This window comes from Suricata suricatta, chromosome X (genome assembly GCF_006229205.1).
Source record: "Suricata suricatta isolate VVHF042 chromosome X, meerkat_22Aug2017_6uvM2_HiC, whole genome shotgun sequence".
Taxonomy (NCBI): domain Eukaryota; kingdom Metazoa; phylum Chordata; class Mammalia; order Carnivora; family Herpestidae; genus Suricata; species Suricata suricatta.
Window position 1 is genome coordinate 51,613,409 of NC_043717.1, and position 23,586 is coordinate 51,636,994.

Here is a 23,586-nt window from a genome sequence, read left to right on the forward strand (position 1 = left end):
ATTTATTTGATGGGCTTTTTAATAAAATGGACATGGCTGAGGAAAAAAATCTATGAGTATCCTTGAAAACAGAAAAGCAAAGAGAAGACTGAAAATAAAACAGAACAGAATACCCAAAGATTATGGCACATCTACAAAAGATATAACATCAGTATAATGGGAATACAAAAAGGAGATACAAGAGAGAAAAAAAACAGAAGTATTTTGAAACAATAATGAATGAGAATTTCCCTGAATTAATCTGATATCAAACCACAAATCCAAGAATCTCAGAGAACACTAAGCAGTATAAACACCAAAAAAATTTACACCTAGGCATATCATTCTCAAATTACAGAAAATCAAAGATAAAGAAAAAAATCCTTAAATAGATAAGGTAATTTTTCCTAGAGGAAAAAATTACCTTATCTATAAAAGTACAAAAGTAATTACGCCCAACTTCTCAGAAACCATGCAAGCAAGAAGAAATTGCAGTGAAATATTAAAGTGTTGAGAGAAAAATACCACCAACCTAGAATTCTGAACCCTAAGAAAATATCATTCAAAAGTAAAGGAAAAATAAAGACTTTCTCAGATAAACAAAAACAGGTAATTTGTTGCTAGAAGACTGGCCTTACAAGGAATGTTAACAGAAGTTCTTTAGAAAGAGGGGAAACAATATAGGGCAGAAACTTAGATCTACATAAACTAAGGAACAGCATCCAAGAAGGAATAAGTAAAGGTAAAATAAAAACTTTTGTCTTTCTTACTCTTAATTTTTTTAACAGAAAACAATTTGAAATAATAGCAACAATATATTCAATTATGTATACTTGTTTATAGATTTTATATAAAATAAAGTAAACCTTAGAAGAAAGTAAAATAAATGACAGCAATGATACAAATGGATGGGAAGGGGGAATTCCAATTCTTACAAAATATTGAACACTACCCATAAAGTGGTATAGTGTTACCTGAAAATGGACTTCGATCAATTGTAAATGTATATTGCAAACTCTGGAGAAGAGTTTTGAGTTTGAATCCATGCTGTTTACTTAAAACTAAAAAATCTTTAAAAAAAAAAGTAGTATAACCTATATGCTAAGAAGAGAAAAATGGACTCATATAAAATACTTGGCTAAAACAACAAACTATGATAGGAAAAAAGCACGACAAATAGAAAACAGTAATGAATATGGTAGATATTAATCAAACAATATCATCACCACTTTGAATTTCAATGGTCTAAATACACCAATTAAAAGACAGAGACTGTCAAAGTGGATCAAAAAATATACTCCAACTATATATAATCTATAAAAAAACACGTTAAATATAAAGACACATAGAGATTATAAGTAAACAGGTAAAGAAAAAATACACCATCCAGGAAATGCAGGAGTAGGTATATTACTTTGAGTCAGCAGAATTCAAAGTAAGCAGAAATATTAAGGATAAGGAAGGGCGTAACATAATGATACAAGGGTCAAAACACCAGGAAGACATACAATTCTTAATATGTATAATGCTAATAGTTCATCAAACTGTGTGAGGCAAAAACTGATTCGAACAGCCAAGAAAAATAGATGCGTTTACTATCATTGTTGAGTATTTCAACACCACTCTCTCAGAAATAGAGCAGGCAAAAAAAAAAAAAGACCAGTAAGAACACAGTTGAACTGAACAACACCATCAATCAATTGGATATAATTGACATCTATAGACTACTAACTATATCCAATGACAGCAAAATACACATTTTATCAAACTCATATGGAACATATACCAAGGTAAACCACATTGTGGGCCATAAAACACACTTTAATAAACTTGTAAGTATAGAAATTATATAATGTCTGCTCTCAGACCACAATGGAATTAAACTAGAAGTAAACAATGGAAAAATAACTGAAAAATCCAAAATTTGTGGAGATTAAACAATACCCCTCTATATAACACATTGGTCAAAGGAGAAATTTCAAAATAAGATTAAAAATATTTTGGGGTGCCTGGGTAGCTCAGTCGGTTAAGCGTCCAGCTTCGGCTCAAGTCATGATCTCGCGGTTCATGGATTCAAGCCCCGCATCGGGCTCTGTGTTGACAGCTAGCTCAGAGCCTGGAGCCTGCTTCAGATTCTGTATCTCCCTCTCTTTTTTTTTTTTAATGTTTTACTTATTTTTGATACAGAGAGAGACAGAGCATGAGAGGGGGAGGGACAGAGATAGAAGGAGACACAGAACTGGAAGCAGGCTCCAGGCTCCCAGCTGTCAGCACAGAGACTGATGCGGGGCTTGAACCCAAGAATGTGAGATCTGACCAGAGCCGAAGTCGGAGGCTTAACTGACTGAGCCACCCAGGCGCCCCTCTCCCTCTCTTTCTGACCCTCCCCTGCTCGCACTGTCTCTCTCTGTCTCTCAAAAATAAATAAAAAACATTAAAAACAAATTTTATATTTTATGCTGAATTAAAATGAATACACTATTTATCAAAATGTGTGAGATGCAGTAAAAGCAGTGCTTAGAGAAAAATTTATGTCACTGAAAATATAGATTAGAAAAGATCTAAAAATCAAAAATCTAAGTTTCCACCTTAAGTAACTAGAAAAAGACAAGCAAATTAAATCCAAAGAAAGCAGAAGGGAAAAAGTGAGAAGAATTAGAGCAAAAATCATAATATTGAAAACAAGAAATGAAAAGAGAGCAATAGAGTAAAATAAATGAAATCAAAAGCTAGTATCTGAAATAATCAGTAAAACTGGTAAGTCTCTAGCCAGGCTAACTAAGAAAAAAAAAAAGAAGGGGACACAAACTATTAATATTAGAAATGAAGGGCACCTGGCTGGGTCAGTGGTAGAGCTTGTGACTCTTGATTGTGTAGTTGTGAGTGTGAGCCCACGTTGGGTGGAGGTTACTTTTTAAAAAATCGTAGATGATATAAAGAAATCTTGGGCATAACATAACTATCCTTGGTGATTTAACTATCTATGATGGATGTTAACTATATTTATTGTGATAATTGTTTTTCAGTATATCCATATATATCAAATTATGTTGTACATCTAAAGCTAATACAGGGGCGCCTAGGTGGCTCAGTTGGTTAAGCGTCCGGCTTCAGCTCAGGTCATGATCTCACGGTTTATGGGTTCGAGCCCCGCATCAGGCTCTGTGCTGACAGCTAGCTCAGAGCCTGGAGCCTGCTTCAGATGCTGTGTCTCTCTCTCTCTCTGACTCTCCCCTGCTCGTGCTGTAGCTCTCTAGCTCTCAAAAATAAATTAAAAACATTAAACATTTTTATAAAGCTACAAAAAAATCGTAAAAGGGGCACCTGGGTGTCTCATCGGTTAAGTGTCTGAAATTGCCTCAGGTCATGATATCACAGTTCGTGGGTTCAAGCCCCACATCAGGCTCTGTGCTGACAGCCTAGAGCCTAGAGCCTGCTTTGTTTTCTGTCTCCCTCTCTCTGCCCCTCCCGCTCATGCTCTGTGTCTCTCTCAAAAATAAACATTAACAAAATTTATTAATCATAAAAAAATGAAAAAGGGGATATTACTACAGATACCATGAAAATTTTAAGGGTAATAGGGAATACTATAAATAACTCTATGCCCACAAATTTGATAACCTAGATTAAATGGACCAATTACTTGAAAGATATAAGCAGGGGCACCTGGGTGGCTCCGTCAGTTAAACGTCTGATTTCAGCTCAGGTCATGATCTTACAATTTGTGGGTTCCAGCCCCACATCGGGCACTGTGCTGATAGTGCAGAACCTGCTTCAGATTCTCTCTCCCTCTCTCTTTGTCCCTCCCCCGCATGTACGTTCTCTCTCAAAATAAATAAACTTCAAAAATGTTTGGAAAAAAGATATAAGCAGCCAAAACTCACACAAAAACAAACACTCTAAACAGGTCCTTATCTATCAAAGAAATAGAATAAAAAATGAACAATATTCCAAAACAGAAAGCAATGAGCTCAAATGTGCTCACTGGTAAATTCTACGAAACATTTAAGGAAAAAAATTATGCCAATTCTCTACAATCTCTTCATAATAGAAGCAGATGGAATATGGCTTACCTAGGTCATTCTATGAAGCCAGCATTACCCTGATACCCAAACCAGTCAGATATTACAGGAAAACTATGAATCAATACATGTCGTGAACATAGATGTAAAAATCCTCAATAATATATTAGCAAATCAAATCCAAAAAATAATTTTGAAAAGTTATACACAACAGCAAAGTAAAATTTATCTCAGGTATGCAAGGCTTATTCAACATTCTAAAGTTTCTATGAAGTGGCAAAAGATGAAAATAAACAATACAATATTGTACGACAGGACACAACTTTAAGGCTTATTATAAAATTGCAGCCATCAAGATAGTGCACTGTTACAGTAATCAAGGAATTGGCTAAAGAAAATACAAATGGATTAGTAGAAGAGAGAACCCCCATAGATACCTTAAACTGATCTTTGGCAAAGGAGCAAAGGCATTACAATGGATCAAAGATAGTCTCTTCCAACAAATGATGGAACAAATGAACATTAACATGGCCCCCCCCCCAAAAAAAAAGAATCCAGACACGGACCTTACATCTTTCACAAAAATTAATTCAAGGGGCACCTGGGTAGCTCAGTCGGTTGAGCGTCCGACTTCGGCTCAGGTCATGATCTCACTGCTTGTGGGTTTGAGCCCCTTGTCGGGTTCTGTGCTGATAGCTCGGAGCCTGAAGCCTGTTTCAGATTCTGTGTCTCCCTCTCTCTCTGCCCCTCCCTTATTTGCACTCTGTCTCTGTCTCAAAAATAAATAAATGTTTAAAAAAAGTTAAAAAAAATTTAATTCAAAAAGGATCACAGACCTAAATGTAAAGTGCAAAACTATAAAACTTCTAGAATATAGGTAAATCCTAAATGATGTTCTTGAGTATTGTGATGTCTTTTTAGATACAATACCAAGGAAACAATGAAATAAATTATTGATAAGCTAGGTTTCATTAAAATTAAAAAACTTCTGGGGTGCCTGATTGGCTCAGTCAGTAGAGCATAAAACTCTTGATCTTGGAGTTGTAAATTCAAGCTCCAGGTTGGGTATAGAGATTACTTAAAAATAAATAAATGAATAAAAGTAAAATTAAAAACTGCTTTGTGAAAGACAGTATCAAGATAATTAGAAGACAAGCCACAGATTTAGAGAAAATATTTGCAAAAGCATACCTAATCAAAGACTGATATCTAAAGTACACCAAAAATAGCCAAATCATGGAAAGAGTCTAAATGTCCATCACCTGACGAGTGGATCAAGAAGATGTGGTGTATCTACACAATGAAGTACTACATGGCAACGAGAAAGAATGAAATATGGCCATTTGTAGCAAGGTGGATGGACCTCGAGGGTGTCATGCTAAGCAAAATAAGTCAGGCAGAGAAGGACAGATACCATATGTTTGCACTCATAAATCTAACAGGAGAACAGGAGAAACCTAACGGAGGACCATGGGGAGGGGAAGAGGGAAAGAGAGTTGGGGAGAGAGAAGGACGCAAAACCTGAGAGACTATTGAATACTGAAAAGGAACTGAGGGTTGAAGGGGAAGGGGGAGGGGGAAGGGGGTGATGGTCATGGAGGAGGGCACTTGGGGGGAAGAGCACTGGGTGCTATATGGAAACCAATTTGACAATAAGCTATTAAAAAATTCATTGTAGAAAAATAAAAAATTCTAACCCCCCCAAAATAAATAAACTAAAAAAAATCTCTTAAAACTCAAGTTAAAAAAAAAGAATGACTCAATTAAAACATGGTCCAAAGTTCCTAATAAATACCTCACTAAAAAAGATATACAGATGGCAAATAAGCCTATGAAAAGATGTCCACATCATATGTCATGAGGAAAAGGTAAATTAAAACAATAATAAAATAAATACCAATACACACCTATCAGAATAGCCAAAGTCTAAAACACTGACAAGCACCTAATGCTGGTGAGAATGTGAAGTAATAGAGCTCTCATACATTGTTGGCGGGAATAAAATATTATACACACACTGTAAGATAAATTGGTGGTTTCTTAGAAAACAAAATATATTCTTACCATATGACCCAGAAATCACACTTCTTGTAAGCTCCACTAAAAACATATGATCATAAAAAATCTACATGTGGATGTTTATAGCAGCTTTATTCATAATTGACAAAATCTGGAAGCAATCAAGATGTCCTTCAGTAGGGAAATGGACAAATAAACCGTGGTACATCCAGACAATGAATATTATACAGCACTAAAAATAAATGAGCTATTGACACAAGAAACATATAGAAGAAACGTAAAACATTATTATGAAGTGAAAAAAAAGCCAATCTGAAAAGGATACATACTATATGATTCCAACATTCCAGAAAAGGCAAAACTATTGGGACCAAAAAAAAAAAAAAAAAAAAAAAAAAAAAAAAAAAAGGTCAGTGTTTGACAGAGTTTAGGGAAAAGGGAGGGATACATAGGCAGAACACAGAGGATTTTTAGGGCAGTGAAACTATTCTGTATGAAAGTAAAATGCTGTAATGGTGGATATATATCATTATACATTTGTTTAAACCTGTAGAATATACAACAGCAAAAGTGAACCTTGAGGTAAACTATAGAGTTGGGGGATTACAATGTGCTAATATAGGTTCATCCTTAGTAAAAAATGTACCATTCTGGTGAGTAATGTTGACTAGGGGGGAGGCTATGAATGTGCAGACTAGGGGGAAGGTGGAAAATCTCTGCACCTTTATCTCAATTGTGTTGCAAACCTAAAACTCCTCTGAAACACGTCTTTTTTCAAAAATCAAATTGCACTCATATTTGAAGGTCTGGGAGATTGTGCACATGCTCAAGACTGCCCTCTCAGGCATGATCAGAAAAATAACCTACTAGCTATTAGCCCCTGGCTGAATGCACAGCAAAATAATAAACTCACTGAACTATGAAAACAATCTCTATGTCAAATACATATCCAACAGGAAAGAGTGAATATCTAACTAGCTAAGTGACCTTAAATACAACTTTTGACCAATAAGTAGCTTATGGAGATGCAGAAGTGAAGCCTAGAAAGCCATAGGAAGACAAAAAGAAGGGGAAAAACTCTGAGCAGGAACATTAGAAGGCACACACTGTGAGAAAAATAAACAGAATCAGTCCAGTCAAATGACCAAATAAATAAATGACCAAACAATAAAAAGAACAATAAGTTCCAGAAAGGGGGGAAATTGGTATCCAGACATGCTGCAAGACATTTTCCAAAATATCTAGTTTTCAACAAAATATTACAATACATGCAATAAAACAGTGAAGTGTGACTTATACAGAGGATAAAGAGAAGGCAACAGAAACTGCCTTTGAGAGGTCCCAGATCACTTCAACACTTCAAAGCAGCAGGAAGGCATGAAAACAATGATGCAAACAGAGAATAAGAGAATAACAATTAAGGGGCACCTGGGTGGCTCAATCAGTTATGTGTATGATTTTGGCTCAGGTCATGATCTCACAATTCATGGGTTTGAGCCCTGCATTGGGCTCTGTGCTGACAGCTTGGAGCATGAAGCCTGCTTCAGATTCTGTGTCTCCCTCTCTCTCTGTCCCTCCACTACTCAAGTTATCTCAAAATAAATAAGCATTAAGAAAATTTTAAATGTAAGAATATAACAATTAAGTGATGATCGAAACTATAAAAAAGAACTGAGTAGAAATTCTGAAGTTGAAAAGTACAATAACCAAAATGAAAAATGCACTAGAGAAGCTCAATAGTAAATCTGAGCGGGCAAAAAAAGAATATATAAACTTGAGGATAGACTGATAGTGATTATACAAATCTGAAGAACAGGGAAAGAGTGGGAAAAAATCGGAGCTTCAAAGATGTGTCAGACATCATTTAGCATAACAACATATGCAAGGAGTACAAGAAGGAGAAAAGTACAAGAGAAAGGAATAGAAAATGTAATCAAAGACATAATGGTTGAAAACGTCCCAAATTTGATGGAAAATAATAATCTACACATCCAAGAAGTTTAACGGATTCCAAGTAGGATCACACATACACAAACAAATCCATGCCCAGACACATCATGGATGTGTTACTGAAAGTCAAAGATAAAGAGAAAATCTTGAAAGCAGTTAGAGAAAAATGACTCATCATTTAAAAGGAAATAAGATTAAAAGCTGGCTCTTTATCACAAATAATCAGTGCCAGAAAGCAGGGATGACGCATTCAAAATGCTTAAAGAGAAAAAACTGTCAACTAAGAATCCTATATCTAAAGACACTATTTTTCAAAAGAAGACTAAATACATTCCCAGATAAATAAAAACTGAAAGAATTTCTTGCTAGCTGATCTGCCTTACAAGAAATACAAAAGGACATTCTTCAGGCAAAAAGCAAATGACTCCAGACAATAATGTGAATTCATATGAATAAAAGTGTTAGTAATTATTTGAATAATTACAAAAGACAATATGATTACATATTTCTTGCTTCCTTCCTTATTTAAAAAGCAACTGCATAAATATCTATAAAATTTTATTGTTGGGGCAATATGTATGTAATATATTTTACTATGACAACACAAAGAAATGAGTGGTAATAAATATAATTAGGGTAAGGAAATAAGACCAAATGTTAACCTAAATCTACAGGAATAAATGATGAAAACTAAAACTGATGAGAAAGCTAATACATAAAAAGATTCTATAAAAATACTTATGTCCTTTTTTCTCTAGTCTTCTTTAAAATACATAAGATTATATGAAGCAATAATTGTAACCATGTAGAGTGTTTAAACATATGTAGACACAACATGTATACTGAGCATCACAAAAAAAAGAGAAAAGGGAATCAAGTAAAGCTTCTATAATTAATAAAAGTTAACATAAATCTAAAATAGCTTCTAATAAATTAAGATATATAACTGTAAGCCTAAAAACAACCATAAAGAAAATGAAGAATATATAACTTTAAAGATTATTAAACAATTTAAATGGTGTACCATAAGACATCCATTTACAAGACCAAGCAATTCCACTCCTAGGTATATACACAAAAGAAGTGAAGGCAGGGACTCAAGCAGATACATATATACCAATGTTTATAGTATTATTATTCACAATAACAAAAAAACCCGGAAATAACCGAAGTTGTCATCACCTGGTGAATGGATAAACAAATCCTGGTAAATCCATAAAATGAAATATTATTCACCCGTAAGAAAAACACTGATACATGCTACAACATGGATGAACAGTGAAAACATTATGCTAGTAGGCCAAACACAAAAGGACAGATAATGCATGACTTTACTCATGAGGAACCTAAAATATGCCAAGTCATAGAGATACAAAGTTGAATACAGGTTACTAGGGGTGAGAGGAATGGGGAGTTACTGTTTAATGGGTTTGGAATTTGTTTAAGATGATGAAAACATTCCAGAAATAGACAGTGGTAATGGCTACACAGCACTGTGAGTGAACTTAATGCCACTGAATGGTACACTTAAAGATGATTAAAGTGGTAGTAAAGTTTTTGTTATGTATATTTTACCACAATAAAATAAATTATTGGTAAAAGAAAAAAAAGGAGGGAATGAAGTTCTCATACATGCTACGACATGGATAAACTTTGAAAATATTCTCCAATGGGGCATCTGGGTAGCTTAGTCAGTTAAGCATATGACTCTTGATTTCGGCTCAGGTCATGATCTCACAGTTCGTGAGTTCAAACCCCACACTGGGCTCTCGGCTGTCAGCACTGAATCTGCTTCAGGTCCTCTCTCCCCTTCTCTCACTGCCCCTTGTCCCTCTCAAAAATAAACAAACATTAAAAAAAGAAAATACTCTAAGTAAAATAAGCCAGATACAAAAAGACAAATATTATATGATTCCACTTACATAAAGTATCTAAGATATGCAAATTCACAAATACATAGATTAAAGAATACTAGGGACTGGGGAAGGAGGAAGGTAGAGTTAATGTTCAAAAGTTAGAGTTTCTGCTTAGGGTGATGAAAAAGTTTTTTGAAATAGATTGTATTAATGGTTGTAAAACACCATGAATGTAATTAATGCCAATTGTTGTACATTTAAAATAATTAAAATAGCAAATTTTATGTTCTATATATTCATTACCACAATAAAAATAAATTCATTAATTTTCAAAAGATATTCAATTAGGAGAAAAAAGTAGTAAAGGAGGAAAGGGGTATTTGAAATAGGTAGTCACGAGACATGTAGAAAACAAAAAGCAAAATATCAGATATAAATCCAACAATAATGTCAACATTAGAAAGATAAGTGGATTAAACAAAAAAAATCAAATGGCAGAGACTTCAAACTGAATTTTTAAAAAATATCCAACTATATGCTGTTGACAAGAAACACACTTTAGATTCAAAGATACAAAGAGGTTGAAAGTAAAGGATGGAAAAAGATATACCATGTAAAACCACAAGAGCTGTTAAGAGCACTAACTAGAGTAACTACACTAATATCAGACAAAATTGACTTTAAGACAAAAAAATGTTACCAGAGATAGAGGGATATTTTATAATGATAAAAGGGCTAATCTGTCAGGATGATAGAATAATTATAAACCTATATAAGCCTAACAACAAGCCCCAAAATACACAAAGCAAAAGTTGACAAAATTGAATCAAGAGATACATAATTAAACAATGACAGCTGAGGACTTCAATACCCCACTTTCAATAACAGAAGTAGGCAGAGCATCAAAAAGGATAGAGAAGACCTGAACAACACTATATACCTACTGACATAACAGACATCTACACCATACTCCATACAATAACAGACTATACCTTCTTCTCCAGAGCACACAGAACATTCTCTAGAATAAAACATTAAAAAGCCTCAGTAGATTTAACAGAATTGAAGTCATAGGAAGTATGTTCTTCACCTAAGTGAAATTAAATTAGAAATCAAATAGATATGTGGAAATTAAACCACACACTCCTAAATAATCAATGAGTCACAAGAGAAATTGGAATAAATTTCCAATAAATCTCAAGAGAACTTAGAAAATACCTTGAGCTGAGTGAAAAGGAAACACAAAACTTAAAAGATGGAAAGCAATGATTAGGGGAAATTTTATACCTATAGTAATACTGAAAGAGAAGTAAGATCTTAACTTTCCATATTAAGAGAATGGAAAAGAAAGAGCAAACTAAATCTAACGCAAGTGCTGAGAGGGAAAGTCATAAAGATTACAGGAAGAATTAAATGAAATAACTGAAAAACAATTAAAAAAACAATAAAACCAAAAGTTGATGCTTTGAAAAGATCCAACAAATTGACAAACCTTTAGCTAGACTGACCAAGAAAAGAAGAGAGACGACTCAAATTAGTCAAAATCAGGAATGAAAGACAGAACACCTGACCTTTGGAGAAAGACTATTCCTTTAAGATTGGAGATCTAGTGTCCCAGCTAGATGACCTTGTATAAACCTCTCTAAATGTACATTTCCGTATCCACACAAGATGGAATTGATCAATACCAGTCATTTTCAAACAGTAAGCAAGCTAATCATTTTTTTCAAACAAAATCATACAAGCATATACTACTTTAAAAAAATGATTGTCTAACTTCTCTGAAATAAGATAAGTATCTTAGAGATTGTGGATAAGTCTCATTTTCCTTTTAAAGGAGACTCTGAAGCTGTTCTGGTAGAACCAGAGAGCACCACAGAATATTGTTCCTAAACTACTGAACTAGATGATCTATAAAGACGCTTATAGCTCTAAAGTGTTACCTTTAGTAAATTATCCTGTTGTTAAAATTTGTTATACAATTCATTCTATTTCCACAAGATGGTGCTAATACATTCCAGTTATCATTAAAATAGATCTTGTATATGATCAGTTTTAGTTAATAATTTTATGATAGTCTATAATTATATAATACTTCAACTTTTCAAAGTCCTATTATGTCACTTACGTCATCTTCATTACAAACCTGTGACAGATAATATTGTACTCATTTTTCAGATAAGGACATTGCAAACACATTGTTAGGTGAGTAACACAAGGTCACACAATTGATTAGCAACAGATTTTCTACTGCTAGCTCTGTGACATTCCTTAGATCACATTGCCTGATCATACTGCTGGGGCACCTGGGAAGCTCAGTTGGTTAAGCATCCTACTTTAGTTCAGGTCATGATTTCACGGCTCATGAGTTCAAGCCCCGTATCAGGCCCTGTGCTGACAGCTTGGAACCTGGAACCTGCTTCAGATTCTGTCTCCCTTTCTCTTTCCTCTCCCACTCACACTCTCACACTCTCTCTCTCTCTCTCTCTCTCTCTCTCATATAAACATTTAAAAAATTAAATACTGTCAAATTCTCAAGATTTGGGCCTAAGAGCAAAAGGAGAATAAAGGGATAAATATTAAGTAGCATTAAAATTGATACAAGGCACCTGGATGACTCAGTCAGTTGGGTGGCTGCTCAATTTCAACTCAGGTAATGGTTTTGCGGTTTACGGGTTCGAGCCCCGTGCTGGGTTCTGCATTGACAGTGTGAAGTCTGCTTGGGATTCTCTCTCTCCCCCTCCCTACCTCTCTCTCTCTTAAAATAATAAACTTTAAAAAAACTGATAACCCATTTTCCTTGGGCTTATATACTGAATCACTAACATTTGTGCATAAAATACATTTCCATTTCTTTTGTTCTTTCCTTATTAGAAGACTTCTGGTGGGGTACGTGGCTGGCTCAGTAGAGCATGTGATGCATGATCTCAGGGTTATAGGTTCAAGCCCCATGTTGTGTGTGGAGATTACTTAAAAATATAAAGTCTTTAAAAAAAAACAAGACCTCTGGTGATATATATTCCTATATAACCACAGTAAAGCCTAAGCACTGATAAATAAAAATATCTCATACTTTCCTTATTGTAAACATATTAGCTATTTTTAAGCCCAACATGGAAATTACTATCTAGTTCACTACCTCTAAGCACTATGAATTTAGAAAACAGTAGTATAATTTTTGCTAAATTTTCCTCTTTTGATTCCATGAGAGATGCAAGAAGTTTTACAGAAGCAGGAAAGAGACACAATTCACTGTAGGATACTATGTGCAGAGTAAAATGAAAAGTGGTGTTGGAAGAGCTCAAAAATTACTCCTCCTCTAACATACCTAATCCAAAAAAATCTAGCAACACTAAATCTAGGTTGTGGGGTGTTTTAAAGAAAATATAAACTATACAGGTGCCTGGGTAACTCAGTTGGTGAAGCATCTGACTCGGTTTTGGCTCAGGTCATGATCTCCCAGTTGGTGGGTTCAAGTCCCACGTCACGCTCTGCGCTGACAGCCAAGGAGCCTACTTGGGCTATTTATCTCTCTGCCCCTCCATCCTCTTAAAATAAGTAAACATTAAAAAAAGAAAACAGAAACTGTAATGATGGTCTCAGAAGAATGCTGAAGAGGGGCGACTGGGTGACTCAGTCAGTTGAACGCCCGACTTTGGCTCAGATCATGATTTCACAGTTTGTGGTTCGAGCCCTGCATTGGACTCTGTGCTGACAGCTAGCTCAGAGCCTGGAGCCTGCTTTGGATTCTGTGTCTCCTTCTCTCTCTGCCCCTCTCCCACTCATGCTCTGTCTCTTGGCCTCTCAAAATTTTAAAACAAAGAATGCTGAAGAAATCATGCTTTCTTTGGATTCTGAAGGGGAAAGGGCAGCACAGAGCTCTCACACGAGGGGTTGAGAAATACTCTCAATTTAACCTACAAAGGACTCTTCAGGAATTTATAAGCAGTCTCTGACCTGTAGGTCAATGAAGTAGGGTCATTTATACTTCATTTATTAAGATCAATTAGATTATTTTTTATAGAACACCTTCAGGGCTTTATCCAATTCTCTATGATTTTGTTCAATTCAAATATCTTCTGTCATCTTCTCAATGTGTCTCACTGTCTCTAATAAGACATCATCAATTAGGAACTGTCCTATGTATAGTCTTTGGCTTGGTTTCATTCCATTAATTTTCCCTATTTACAGTCCATTTTGAAAAAACTCAATCCCTTAAACCCTCCAAATGTGTTTCAATGATAGTCATGTCTTCCTTGTCATTTAATATTAAAAGACCTTTTAACAATTGTTTGGGTGCGTGCCTTCAGTCAGTTGAGCATTGGACTCTTGATTGCAGCTCAGGTCATGATCTCATGGTCTGTGAGTTCAAGCCCCACGTGGGGATCTGCACTGAAAGCACAAAGCCTGCTTGGGATTTTTTCTCTCTCTCCCTCCCTCTGTCACTGCTCCTACCCCCAACAAAAATAAATGAATAAACATTTTTAAAAACAGAAAAATGTTAATACTGAGCATTTAGGAGTGTGGGATTACAATGGACTTTTACTTACCATATATTTTTGTAACATTAAATTTTTATAATTAGCATATATAACTAATCAGCAAAGAATTTTATTTTTTTTAATCAGCAAAGAAATTTTGAACATTTTTACTATATCCATGGGTATTACACTTTTCACTTAAACTGTTCTCCCCTACATTTAATTTGCCACAATTAGCAAATCAGTCTTCTTATAGCAAAAGTAAAAAAAAAAGTGAGCCTCCCAAGTGTTTCCCAGCCAGTAGCTCCAAGTAACATAGTTGAATGATTCAGAAAAAAACTACTAGACATAAAAGAAAAATTATCCATAATTAAGAATATGACTAAGGTTTTGGGATTAAGGTTTCTCCCCTCCCAGGGAGAAAAAAAATCTGTAAAATCTCTGCAGTATATCAGTGTAACCCCAAAACCTTTTGAGTTAGACTTATTTATATTTGTTTGGTTTACAGAGCTTCTTTTAGAATACTTATTAGTAATGTTACAGTGCGATTTCTGTACATTTTTTATAAAAAGCCAAACTCAGCATAATATATGTTCTAATGATTAGGGCTATTTTTTAAATTTTGTTTTTATTTATATATTTTTTTGTTTTTATTTATTTTTGAGAGAGACAGAGACAGCGTGAGCAGGGGAGGGTCAGAGAGAGAAGGAGTCACAGGATCTGAAGACAGGCTCTAGGCTCTGAGCTAGCTGTCAGCACAGAGCCTGACGCGGGGCTCGAACTCACGAACTGTGAGATCATGACCTGAGCCGAAGTCGGACGCTTAACCGACTGAGCAACCCAGGCACCCCTAATTAGGGCTTTAAAAGATCAACACTAAATTTAAATTCTACCAGGGTAACTGAAATCCCCTAGACTGTGGAAGAAAGAAAGTTCTAGATCAAGTCTCTTCCCATCTACTTCTGCTTGTCTTCTGCTAGGAGCAGACAGAAGAGCTCAATAAGCAAGAATTACAAAAGGAGATGAGTAAGAGGGAAAAAATGTGGGGGTTTTTTAAGTTTATTTATTTTATTTTATTTTTATGTTTTATTTTTTAAAGAAATCTCTGCACCCAACATGGGGCTCGAACTTACAACCCTGAGATCAAGAGTTGCTCTTACTGACTGAGCCAGCCAGGCACCCCAAGTTTATTTTTTTAATAATCTCTACACCCAACATGGGGCCTGAACCTATGCCTCAAGATCAAGAGTCTATGCTCTTCCAACTGAAACAGCCAGGAAGCCAAAAAATATTTTATTAAACAAAAAAACTCAAATATTATTACCAAAGCTAGTGTTCTGATTTCAAAGATCTGAAATTTCACATTCAACAGATGCTAACTAAATTTGTCACTTAATACACCTTGATGCCCATAATAAAGTAACCTAAAGGATTCCCAAATTTCATTAATAATTACAGCAGCCTTCCCTTAATCTGTGGCATCTCTAACAAGGGCACATGATCAAGAGTGTGGTAGAAAGCAGGAAAAATAGCAGCTGTTCATGAACTTTTCATAGCAAAAGAAAAGGCAGGGATAGACAAAAACTGAGAAAGTTCCTGAACTGAGTGAGATCTGTTAACAAGAATTGAGGGGCAGAAAAGAACTTTATAAGCAATACCCACCACCACCATTATGTTCTAGGCTTCTATTTCAACAAAATTCTGATATATTATAGCAATTTTTATATCTTATTTGTGTAAAACTGTGGTTCTTTCTTTTAGACTGAATGGGTACTTTCATAATTGTATATAACCTCTACCTTAAGATATATACTAATTTCAGGGCGCCTGGGTGGCTCAGTCAGTTGACTTGACTGCTCACGCTGTCTCTCTCTCTCTCAAAATAAATAAAACATTTAAAAAAAATTTTTTTAAAGAGATACACTATGAGGCGCCTGGGTGGCTCAGTCAATTAAGCATCCAACTTCAGCTCAGGTCATGATCTCATGGTTCAGGGGTTCGAGCCCCACGTTGGCTCTGTGCTGACAACTAGCTCAGAGCCTGGAGCCTGCTTCAGAGTCTGTATCTCCCTCTCTCTCTGACCCTCCCCTGTTCACGCTATCTCTCACTGTCTCTCAAAAATAAGTAAAAAACATTAAAAAAACTTTTAAAGAGATACACTAATTTCAAAAAACTTAAGCCTGTAGAAAGTACACTGTTTCCATTGCCTCCTTCTGGTGTAAAATTTATAGAGTAGGGTGCTTAATTAGCAGCTATTTATTTCTGCTTTATTACCTACCAACTGCCCCCAGTAGTCAACACATAGATAATTAAAGCACAAAGAGGGGCACCTGGGTGGCTCAGTCGGCTAAGCCTCCAACTTCGGCTCAGGTCATGATCTCACGTTCATGAGTTCAAGCCCTGCATCAGATTGTGTGCTGACAGTTCAGAGCCTGGAGCCTGCTTACGATTCTGTGTCTCCCTCTCTCTCTCTGCCCCTCCCCTGCTCATGCTCTGTCTCTCTGTCTCAAAAATAAATAAAAACATTAAAAGAAAAAATTTTTAAAAAGACAAAAAAAAGCACAAAGAAAAATGGTTCCAAAGATTAGCAGTATATGATAGAAAATGTGGGTGTTTGTCTTTATGATATAGTTACCTGGGAAATCCATAAGTAATCCACATTTGATTTGACTGTGATAAATTTCAGAATAAACTAGTGGACTGGGCCACATTAGTGGCCAAATTAGGGTTCATTTACTATAAACAGCAAACATATCACCTAGAGACAACAGCAACAGCCACCATTTACTGAGCAGTTTTCTGTTTCCCAAGCAAGTTATTGAATGCTATAATACATATATCAACATATTTAAGTTGTGCAATTAATTGTAAAAAGTAGGTTATCACAATATTAACAATTTCACACCAAAGTCATAGATGACTCAAATTTTGACTGAGTTCATCTAATATTAGAAAAACCATCCATTGTGCTAAAATTCCTATTGTTAATAACATTATAAAGATTTTTTGCCTCTTTTACAACTCATTAAAATATAATTTTTCAGGGCATTTGAAAATACTTCACCAAGTTATTTTTATATCCCCAAAAAAGGAGAAAAACACAATCATGCAGAGATTAAAATGATATATAATAACTAGGGCTAGATAAAATTCAAGTTTTTCCTGTTTTCCCCAATCTCATTCTAATTACAAGAACACAAAAGACTGAAAATACAGTGGTTCTCTATTAAATTTATCATAGATTTTGAGGAAAATCTATCAGTCAAATTATATTCCTAAAAATATAGAAGTAAAATATAGATAGTAAAAATCTGATAGGGGCACCTGGGTGGCTCAGTGGGTTAGGCATGAGACTTGAGCTCAGGTCATGATCTCACTGTTTATGGATTCAAGCCATGTCAGGTTCCCCCACTTTCTGTCCCTCCCCTACTCACTCACTCTCTCAAAAAAAAAAAAAAAAACATTAAACTAATTAAATGAAACGTTATAAAACCCATGATAAACTAATCAGTTCCTTTGGTTATAACCGAAATAATTCAATTTATTAAAATGCTATTTTATAATTATAAAGTGATGTCCACTTGTGGAAAGCATTCTAAATTGAGACAAGTATTATAACTGTATAAGCCTGTTCTATGAGACATGGTTCTTTACAGACTTTGATCAATCTTTAGGCTTTGAAATGTCTTTTACATAAAAAGTTATTTGCATAAATATTTTGTTAGAGATATAAATACCTGTGATTGCTATAATCTTAAACACCATATCTGTATTTATTTCATTAATGGCAAATGAAATTTTCACCATAGTCAAACTAACCCTGAGAGTATCTCCAAAAAATGAGACCTAACCCTATACTGAAAATGGAGAAACATTTAGTGAATTGACTTGATTTATTTCACTCCATAACCCCCTGACATCCAAAGCACCTTATGTGACATCTCCAGAAACGTACATTTTTCACATAAGCTTATTTAACTAGCAATTATTAAATATCTACTATGTGTCAGAACCAGTGCTGTGCCTGGGCATTTGGCCAAAGACAGAGTTCTTGTATATAGTTGTTATATTTTTATACTATTCCTTTAAATTTTTCAGATTCAACACAACAGTGCAAATATTACTACAATACTGATCATATAGTAAGTGCTAAATATATACTTATTTGACTGATATTAAAATACCAAAATCATGTAAGACTAACAATGTCAGCTGATACTGATCTTACTCTCACCCATCTACACTTAACACCACCCTGAGGCTGACAGGCAGCAACATATACCAAAGCAAAGAAATTGTTTAAATTCCATATTCTTGATGGTGATACAGAGGAGGAATGAAAGAACATACACTTCTGTTATATCAAGAATAGAATACCTTTTCCGATGAACTGGCAACATGTAAGAATAAACATCACATGTTAAAGGAATAAATAAATTTAGCATGTTGGCTTTTGAAGTCAGAGAATGTTTAAACTGACAGTGTACCATATAGTTAAGTATTAACTGAACTGTATGATCATATCCTTAAATTTACATTCATTAAATTTATTTATATTACCTAAACCAGAAAGAACTTTCTTCATATTTATTCTGCCTATAGGCTTCTATTCCAAAGTTGTAACAGAGAGTATGAAGATATCCAGCCTGCAATATTAAAAAAGAAAAGTCAGATTCATGATTTCTTTAACATTAAAAAAATCTATAACAGTTCAAGAACCTTTAAGACACACTTAACGTATTCTGTACATCAAAATAAGCCACTCTTCCTTATTGAAACCTCCAAAATTATGTAAAGAGAAGCTATAAAATATTCATGTGAGGCATTAGTTATATATGGAAAATGCAATACATTACTATGAGAACTTGAAAAGTACTTTGTAACAGGAAATGGGAAACCTAATCATTGTCCAGCAGAAGGGCAACCTCCTTGGTAGGTTGCCAGATCCAGTAAGAGGCATTAGATCAGTGAGTATAGTCAAAGAAAAACAAAATCAGAAATGGACATTGCTATTGCGGGAGGCGCTGGGAGCTGCTGGAAATGAGCTGGGAGCTCCTGAAGCCTCAGCACACGCCCAGGCCTCCACCGCCACCAACTCCCTGCCGGGATGGCGCAGAGGTGGAGGCTATCCTTTCCCTGTTGGCACCCGGGATTCAGGATTCACGCGGCCAATGTAAACCTGCTGTCAATAATATTGTATAATAATAAAATAAATAAATAAACTAAATTTAAAAAAAAAGAAAAGAAAAAAATCACCATGGAAGGGGATTTTTTTTTTAAAGCAAGACAAATTTTTAAACATTCTAATGTTTTGGGGTGCCTCAATGGCTCAGTCAGTTCAGCACCCAACTTCAGCTCAAGTCATGATCTCATAGTTTGTGAGTTCAAGCCTGACATGGGGCTCTGTGCTGATAGCATGGAGTCTGCTTTGGATTGTCTTTGTCTCTCTCTCTGTCACTCCCATGCCTCCTCTCACTCTCTCTCAAAAATAAATTTTAAAAAATTCTAAAGTTTTGAGGTGCGTCTAACACTGTCTAGTCATAGGACTTATTTAGAAATAGCTTAATGAACATTCTTTAACAAAAAAAAATTCTTTTTTAAATGTTTATTTATTTTTGAGAGAGAGAAAGAGATACAGTGCAAGCAGGGGCAGGGCAGAGAGGGAGAGAGGAAGACACAGAATCCAAAGCAGGCTCCTGGCCCTCCAGGTCAGCTGTCAGTCAGCCCCAACACGGGGCTCGAATCCACGAACCATGAGATCGTGACCTGAGCCACGGTTGGAGGCTTAACCGACTGAACCACCCAGGCACCTCCACAGCAAAAATATTCTTTATGCAAATTACCACCAAGATAAAAGTAGAAATGAGTATGTGAATGGTGGCATAGGAAAATACTTTTTATGGATTATACGCATCTTTGTACCTGCATCAATGCCAAATCGTACATAATTTTCATCTGTCAAAATACTGGGAAATGGCATAAGAGAAAAATGTTTTAATTCTAACAATTTATCCAACTATCCCTTCAATATTTATAGACGCCATCTATCCAAAATCTGATATACCCATATAATGGAATTCTTTATAAGTTTTACCTGAGTAAGACTACAGAAGCAGACCTTCAATTAAGACTTGCAAGGAAGAGAACTGTGTGTTATATGAAAATCAACTTGGTAATAAACTATTTAAATTAAAAAAAATAATCTAAGATCTGAGGCAAGTTATTCATAAGTAATGTATAAAGACCTGTCTTCCTTCAAAAGTTTCCTTTTGAATTACAGTACATTCAGAAAGAAATTCAATATGCATGCCTGAGCACTTCAGACCCTACTGCATATTTGAATCTAAAATAAAGAACAGTCTTGGTAATGTGGGTCTGGCGAGAATCCAGAAGTACTTAAATGCATTCTTGACATTTCAGCAGAAAAAGCTTAACTCATTACACGCCCCAGATCCCACAGGTTCACACACCAATTATACGGCTATAATGACATAATGCAGCTCACATCCACTTGCTACAGAGAAGCCTGCAACAACTTGTACAGAAGAAAATGGGGGAAAAAAAACTTTCTATGAACATCTAATTGCACTGAGTCTTCATTCAGTTTCTTCAGTTATTTGTCTGGGCCCTCATAATACAGTCAAGGGTACTTATATTAAATGTTACTTCCTAGGAACAAAAAAAGAATATAAAATAATAAAGTTAAAACAACAAAGCTATAAAATACTAAAATATCTTTCAAGAGACCCAGAGTTTATTTTCAATGTAAGATAAGAAAAATCTTTTAACTACCAATACCGCTCCATTCACTCATTTATATATTCAATAATAAATACGTACTAAGCATCTCCTATCAGGCACTAGTTTAGTCATCAGAGATAGATCAGTGAACAAAACAGACAAAATGGGGTATAAAGTACTAAAATTCATAAAAATAGGTCTTTAAATTTTTTTTACATTTATTTATTTTTTGAGAGAGAGAGTGAGACAGAGCAGGAGCAGGGAGGGTCAGAGAGAGAGGGAGACACAGAATCTGAAGCAGGCTCCAGGCTCTGAGCAAGCATTTAGCACAGAGCCCGACACAGGGCTCAAACCCACCAACCTTCAGATCATGACCTGAGCCGAAGTTGGACGCTTAACCCAGGTGCCCCAAAAATAGGTTTTTTAAGAAATATGTTACCAGCCTTCCTTGGAGTGCTAACCTCCATTTTGTAAGCAATATACAACGGCAAAAAAACAATACAAAGAAGGTAGAGATCTGTAAGTCTGTTGAATATTGGTCATACATAAAGGGACTTGTGCAAGCTCCAGGACCCACTGCTATATCTACCAGCCCAGAATTGATAGCTCCGGCTGAATATCTACTTTATAATGCCAATATGAGATTATATGAATGATTTTTAAACTTCTATTAGATATTGCTGCTAACAATGCATTTGATCACTAACTTTTCAGTTCAATCGGAGGCTTTGTATTTTTAACTAGTAGATAAGTTCATTTTCTGCAAATTATTTTATATGTAAGGATTTTAACTCAAAAAACCTCATATTGTTTCTCCAGTCCCAACTTCCAAGCTATTTTTCTTTGTGATTTTGTTACTTTTATGTATTTACAGATCATGTATTTTTAAATTTTGTTCAATTATAAGCGTAGCCATAATTGAATGATAATTGCCTGGCTTTCTTCCTTAATGACTTTAAGACATCTACCTTCTAATCCCTCCCTGACAGCTTTCTTTAATCCTCAGATAGCCCAATAATAACCAATAATAGGTCATTAGTTATTTCTCTTGTACCCTACTACACAATTTCCCAAACACTTAAAATCTCTGCCTCTGAACAACAATACAGAATCACCTTCTGCCTTCATGTTAACTTTTTACAGTAATTTCTAACCCAGTTTTGGCATACAGGAAGGATGTCTCAGAAAAAAAAGAGGGTTGGTTTACTTAATTCATTTATTCCTTTTAAGCAAATAATATTATGTTAGCTCTTCTCTAACCTGTATCCAATCATTTCCTCTCATTATAAGATTTCCTGCTCTAGATATTCAGGTCCCCTGTCTAAACCTTAAGCCCATCAAAAACACACTAAATAATTTCACTGATCTTTAAAATTGTTAGTGTCCTGGGATGGCCGGATCTGACCCTTGATTTTGGCTGAAGTCATGATCCCACAGTGGTGAGATCAAGCCCCATGTCACGTGCCAGGAGCATGGAGCCTGCTTGGGATTCTCTCTATCCTCTGCCTCTCTTCCCCACTGTGCTCTCTCTCTCGCTCTTGCTCTCACTCTTGCTCTCTCTCTCTCAAAATAAATAAATAAGCTTTAAAAAATTAAAACTGTTATTGTCCTAACAAGATAATTCTATCAACTACCTTCCACATAAAATATAAACTCTTAACTCTAGAATTAAAAGTCATTTACTAGTAGCCCTATCCTGACAAAAGCATAATTGCTGTTGTGTTACAGATCCCTAGATCTTCTAATTCAGCCCTTTCCCCTCTCTCTACGCGTGCTTTTCCCTTTATCAGCTCTAATACTGTGCAAGATACCAAACATTTTCTTTTCCTAAACACTACCTAAGAGTCTCATCTCATATCTTTCAATATACTATTCAATGTCCATTTACTCTCCAAAGTATACATATTAAGAAAAGTCTCTGTCCTTTAGTAATTTATAATGTGAAATAGATTGCAACAGAGCCAGAGCCAAAAGAAAATGATAAAAACATTAAAATACAAACAATCCAAGAGATTTTACAGAAAAAAATTTTATTAAGAGTTCAAAAAAGTTGCTGGATATCAAATAAACTGTTTTTTTTAATTTTTCTAATGTTTATTTATTTTTGAGAGACAGAGAGACAGAGCAGGAGCAGGGGAAAGGCAAAGAGAGAAGGAGACACAGAATCTGAAGCAGGCTCCAGGCTCTGAGCTGTCAGTCCAGAGCCCAACATGAGGCTCGAACTCACAAACTGCGATCATGACCTGAGCCGAAGTCAGCCGCTTAACCAACCTGAGCCACCCAGGCACCCCTCAAACATTTAAAAGCAGCTTCATTCTTATACATCAATGACAAACAATTTAAAACTATAACCTTTGAGATATCACTTTTGATACCAATTGAATATGAAATATCTTTATGCAGAAAATTACAAAACTATGTTGAAACACATTAAAGAAAATTATATAAATTAGGATTCATCACAGTCAAGGATAGGAAGACTTAATATTATAAACAGTGATGCTCTCCAAATTAATTTAGAAATCCAATGCTATTTCA

General features: G+C 35.2%; 1 protein-coding gene across 1 annotated transcript in view; it reads right to left on the minus strand.

The window, feature by feature from the left end:
• Positions 1-23,586, minus strand: part of TEX11 (testis expressed 11) — a 229,182-nt gene that overhangs the window by 186,002 nt on the left and 19,594 nt on the right. Inside the window, exon 8 of the mRNA XM_029929661.1 lies at positions 18,868-18,953. Within this exon, the coding sequence (XP_029785521.1) occupies positions 18,868-18,953 (86 nt within the window). The remainder of the gene's footprint in view (positions 1-18,867; positions 18,954-23,586) is intronic.